The sequence below is a fragment of the Lutra lutra genome, chromosome 17 (assembly GCF_902655055.1).
Source record: "Lutra lutra chromosome 17, mLutLut1.2, whole genome shotgun sequence".
Taxonomy (NCBI): Eukaryota; Metazoa; Chordata; class Mammalia; order Carnivora; family Mustelidae; genus Lutra; species Lutra lutra.
The window spans coordinates 36,033,217-36,039,096 of record NC_062294.1 but is presented as its reverse complement, the minus strand read 5'-3'; the positions used below and the strand labels follow the sequence as shown (position 1 = coordinate 36,039,096).

Genomic DNA, 5,880 nt, shown 5'->3' with positions numbered 1-5,880 from the left:
CAACTGAGCTACCCAGACACCCTTCTTCTGCCTCATTTAATCTGCTGTCATCCCTCTAGTGTAATTTTCATTTCTGTTGTTATAGTCTTCAGCTCTGATTGGTACTTTCTTATATTTTCTTGAAGTTTTTGCTGTGTTCATTGAAGTTTTTGCTGTGTTCATTCTTCTTCTGAGTTTGGTAAACATTTTTATGACCATTACTTTAAACTCAGGTAGATTTGCTTATCTTCATTTCATTTAGTTTTTTTCTGAGGTTTTGTCTTGGTCTCTCATTTAGAACACTTTCCTCTCTTTCCTCATTTTGCCTAACCTTGTGTGTTTGTTTCTGTGTATTACGTAGTAGAGATATGTATCCCAGTCTTGAGGGACCGGCTTATATTAGAGATGTTCTGTGGAGCCATCAGGAGCCATCACTTCTAAGCATTCAGAAGTGCCATCCCTGGCCACAAAAGCCACGTGCTCCAACTATGTCCCCTTTGTGGGCTGCATGTACCCTCCTCATATGGCAGAGCCACAGTTGTTGTGGCCACACTAGTGGGGGAGGGGTGTGGCCCCTGTCTCAGGTGGCTATGAAGACCAACTTTGACTGCTGCAGGTCCACTGGTAGGCACAGTTATCATTCTGTCAGCTGTGAGGGCCAGCCAACCCCAGCAGGGTACTGTGACGCTTTCAGCAGGTCATGCCCCTTGGCAATAGCAATCCAGAGGGAAATTCCAAAATGGCACCCACCACTGCTGGGATCAGCACAGCAGAATGAGCTGCAAAAAAGGGTGCTGCCAGTTTCAGTCCCTGGAGAGAGGCCCAGCTGCCTCCTGCCTTTCCAGCAGGTTCTCTGATTCATAAATGGGTCTCCTTCACCTATGATCTATGCACTTTCCCATCTGATGTTTTTCTGCTAGTTCCTAGATCACAAGCCCTTCAAGAGGGGATTTCCTGGGTACCTGGATGGCTCAGTTGGTTAAGCAACTGCCTTTGGCTCAGGTCATGATCCTGGAGTCCCAGGATCAAGTCCCACATTGGGCTCCCAGCTCCACAGGGAGTCTGCTTGTTCCTCTGACCTTCTCCCCTCTTATGCTCTTTCTTACTCTCTCTCTCTCTCTCTCTCAAGTAAATAAATAGAATCTTTTTAAAAATTAAAAAAAAGGGGGCACCTTGGTGGCTCAGTGGGTTAAGCCTCTGCCTTCAGCTCAGGTCATGATCTCAGGGTCCTGGGATCAAGCCCCACATCGGGCTCTCTGCTCAGCGGGGAGCCTGCTTCCTCCTCTCTCTCTGCCTGCCTCTCTGCCTACTTGTGATCTCTGTCTGTCAAATAAATAAATAAATAAATAAATAAAATCTTTAATAAAAAAATTTTTTTTTAAAAAGAAGAGTAGATTTCCCTAAGTTCTGTAGTTTTCCTTGAAGTATTCCCTGTTAGTTTTCAAAGACAGGTTTTTGCCAGCTCATCTCTACTGTGTAGGATTTGTTTGGGGTGCCTGATTTGGAGCTTGAATCTCTCACTCCTCACAGAAAAATTCTATGTAATTGTGTTCCCTTCTGACAGTGGAGCACTGCACCTGGAATGTAGTTTTTTCCTTAGCATCACCACATCTCTGTCTCTTCTCTCCATCTCAGTGCCATCCTCTTCATTCTGTTCATCCAAGTTCTAGGTTCTCCTTAGAGACAGTTATTCTGAATGCAGGTGTGGATTTGTTGTACCCATGGGAGGAATTTAGGTCAAGATCTTGCTAGCTACTATCTTAAAATTTCTCCTGATGTTTAACATTTTAAGGAATTGTCAAACTGCTTTTCAAAGTGGTTTTTCAAAGTACTATTTTTCTGTTGTCTCTTTAATCTAACAGTCTTTCCTTAAAAATATTGTTTTGAAAAAAAAAAAAAATATTGTTTTGAGATTCTCCTCGTCTAGCTTGAAACCCGGGCACCTTCAAGATGCCGGCTTACCACTCATCTCTCATGGATCCGGACACCAAACTCATTGGAAACATGGCACTGTTGCCTATCAGAAGTCAGTTCAAAGGACCCGCCCCTAGAGAGACAAAAGATACAGATATTGTGAATGAAGCCATCTATTACTTCAAGGCCAATGTCTTCTTCAAAAACTATGAGATTAAGAATGAAGCTGATAGAACCTTGATATATATAACTCTCTACATTTCTGAGTGTCTAAAGAAACTGCAAAAGTGCAATTCCAAAAGCCAAGGTGAAAAGGAAATGTATACGCTGGGAATCACTAATTTTCCCATTCCTGGAGAGCCTGGTTTTCCACTTAATGCGATTTATGCCAAACCGGCAAACAAACAGGAAGATGAGGTGATGAGGGCCTACTTACAGCAGTTGAGACAAGAGACTGGACTGAGACTTTGTGAGAAAGTTTTTGACCCTCAGAATGATAAACCTAGCAAGTGGTGGACTTGCTTTGTGAAGAGACAGTTCATGAACAAGAGTCTTTCAGGACCGGGACAGTGAAAAGAGCCTGGGCAGACACTTTCCACAGTCGTGAGCAGCATTTTACAGCAAGATGTACACAGTTCTTTGCCTTTATTTGATAAAATTTTATACAGAAGAGAGAAGACAGCCAAGTGAAGAGAAGTTTCTTCACTCGAAGAGCTCTTTATCAAGAATTTGGGTGGGGGAGGGAAGAATGGGTTATTGAAGGGTGATTTGAACTTTCTGTAGTATTAAGCTGGTGCTTAATAAAAATTAAGTAAGAATAAAGAAATTTCTAACAAAAAAAATAAAAAATAAAAATATTGTTTTGAAAAGAAAAAAAATTACAACTATATGGTGACAGATGTTAAGTAGACTTATTGTGGTGATCATTTAGCAATATATACATATACAAATCATTATGTTGTACATAACCTGAAACTAACACAATGTTGTATGTTAATTATAACTTGTTGATTTTTTAAAAGATTATTTTGACTTTGAATTTATTTCTTTGTGGGTTGTTTTAATGTTTGTTTGTTTGTTTGTTTGTTTATTTTATAATCTTTACCCCCTGTGTGGGGCTAGAACTCACGACCCCAAGATCAAGAGTCACATGTTCTACTGACTGAGCCAGCCAGATGCCCCTTCTTTGTGTTCTGTATGTAAATGTCATTTATGTTTTAACAGTTTTATGGTTTCATTAGTTAGTTTACCTCCACAAATAATACACTACAGTCCTTGCTATTGATTGTTAATTTTGGCTTTTCTTGACAAAACAAAACCAAAAACAGTAAAGTTTCTTTTGTCATATTAGGGTGAAAAATAATAAATTTTCCTTTTTTAACTTAGCCCATGATATTAAACTGCATATATTGTTTAAAACTTAATTAAAAACTTAAATGATTACCAAGTTAGGATCAGCTTAACTGGGTAGTTCTGGCACAGAAATTCTCATGAGGAGGTTGCAATCAAGCTATGAGCTAGAGCTCAGCCATCTGAAGCCTTGACTAGAGCTAGAGGATAGGCTTTCGGGATGACTCACACACATAGCTGTTGACAGGAAGTCCTAGTCCCCTGCCCCATGGATCTATCCACAGCGTCCTCATAACATGTCAGGGGATTCCCTCCAGATCAAGTGATCTAAGAGAGACAGCAAGGGTAAAGTTTTGTTTCCTGGGGTGCCTGGGTGGCTCAGTGGGTTAAGCCGCTGCCTTCGGCTCGGGTCATGATCTCGGGGTCCTGGGATCAAGCCCCGCATCGGGCTCTCTGCTCAGCGGGGAGCCTGCTTCCTCCTCTCTCTCTGCCTGCCTCTCTGCCTGCTTGTGATCTCTCTCTGTCAAATAAATAAATAAAATCTTTAAAAAAAAAAAAAGTTTTGTTTCCTTTCATAACTAAGTCTCAGAAATCACAAACCATCATGTGTGCTGTATTCTATTCATTAGAAGTGAGTCAACAGGGATGCCTGGGTGTCTGCCTTTGGCTCAGGTCATGATCCCAGAGTCCTGGGATCGAGTCCCAGGCTCTTTGCTCAGTGGGGAGCCTGCTTCTCCCTCTGCCTGCCGCTCCCCCTGCTTGTGCTCTCTCTCTCTCTCTGACACATAAATAAATAAATAATCTTTTTTAAAAAAGGGGTGGGGGAGAAGAAGAAGAAGCGAGTCAACAAGTCCAGTCCTCACTCAAAGAGAAAGGAATTAAGCTCCATTTCTTAAAGGGAGGTGTATCAAAGAATCTATGAACTTCTTTTTAAAACTATCATACTGGCTGGGGCGCCTGGGTGGCTCAGTGGGTTGGGCCTCTGCCTTCAGCTCTGGTTGTGCTCTCAGGGTCCTGGGGTCGGGCCCCACATCGGGAACTCTGCTTCCCCTCTCTCTCTCTCTGCCTGCCTTTCTGCCTACTTGTGATCTGTCAAATAAATAAATGAAATGTTTAGAGAAAAACAGAAAGATAAAACTATCACACTGGCTGACGACAGGGGGCCCCATTCCTCACCATGGGGGCCTCTAAGTAGGACTGCTTGAGTGTCCTTTTGACATGGCAGCTGGACTTCCACAGAGCAGGTAATCCAAGAGAGAACATGAAGGAATCCACTGTCTTTTATGGCCTAATTTCAGAAGTTATACTCTGTCATTTCTGCAATATCCTATTGGTTACACAAGTCAGCCTTTTTCAGTGTAAGATGGTACTAAATAAGGGCGCATATCCCAGGAAGCAAGGATTATTGGAGGCCATCCTGGATGCTAGCTACCACAGGTACCCAAAAAAAGCAATAATTAATTCTGCCAGGGCATGCAGAATAAGCAATAATTGATTCTGCCAGGTCTTTCTCTTTATGTCACAAGGGAAGTGACATAAAGATGGGCTTTTGGGGGGCACCTGGGTGGCTCAGTGGTTAGGCCTCTGCCTTCGGCTCAGGTCATGATCTCAGGGTCCTGGGATCGAGTCCCACATCGGGCTCTCTGCAGGGAGGGAGCCTGCAGGGAGCCTGCTTCCTCCTCTCTCTCTCTCTGCTTGCCTGTCTGCCCACTTGTGATCTCTCTCAGTCGGATAAATAAAATCTTAAAAAAAAAAAAAAAAAAAAAAAAAAAAGATGGGCTTTTTGGGTCCCACTACCCCTAAGAAAAATGGGAGAAATCAGGAGAGATCATCTAGTCTGTCCCTGACTTAAAGACAGAAAGACAGGTGTTAGAGGAGTCCACCTTCCACTGGCTTTTGATTCTATGCCCAGTTTTGCTCAAGATCTTTTATGCATGCTACTGAAGTGGCTGTATGTGCTCAGTCTCACAAGAAGCAATTAGACCAGGCAGGAGCTTCTTTAATAACAGCTATTAAGTACCTGATGAACCAAAATGGCTATTCAAAGCCACTTTTTGTTCTCTGGAATAATTAGGACGTGAGCTTCCTCAGGGAGATATGGAGAATTGAGATGCAGCAGCCCCACCTTTATTCCCGTCATTGCTTTAACATTCAGAACAGAGTCTCTACCAACCTGTCTTTTACAGCTTTTACATTTTTGGTGGGAGAACAGAAGAAGAGCAGTGGGAAGCTCAGCAGATTTTTAAAATACAAAATTTCCCATTTCTCTCAGAAAACTGAAAATAGCTCTTGAGTTATAAATTAGAAGTCTTTGTTCTTTCTTGTTTTGCTTTGTCTTTTTCCACGCCCCCAAAAAGCCTTGGAATTATCACAAGGCTTCCAATGTGGTCGTGTTTATGCTTTTTATTTTGTTATGAACTTTGCATACTTCTACGAAGGAATAGTTTGCAAACAATAATAACAAATATAAATTCAAAGAACTGTCCAGGCAAAGAAAAAGAGGATGAAAATCCTCATCTTTGGCCAGAAATAAGACTTTTTTTTCCCCTCCTACACAGACAATAATGCCCTGGGTCAGGGAACACTCATTGCAGAAAAAGCCTCAGGCTCACAGTGACTCAAGAAGCCCGCCCTCCC

At 42.2% G+C, this 5,880-nt stretch overlaps 1 protein-coding gene across 1 annotated transcript; it reads left to right on the top strand.

The window, feature by feature from the left end:
- The first annotated feature begins 1,900 nt into the window (after window positions 1–1,900).
- Window positions 1,901–2,682, top strand: LOC125089149 (actin-related protein 2/3 complex subunit 3-like). Its single transcript, XM_047711079.1, has one exon. It carries the CDS (start codon window positions 1,930–1,932, stop codon window positions 2,464–2,466), a length of 537 nt encoding a protein of 178 aa, XP_047567035.1. The 5' UTR covers window positions 1,901–1,929; the 3' UTR covers window positions 2,467–2,682.
- The last annotated feature ends 3,198 nt before the right edge of the window (window positions 2,683–5,880 follow it).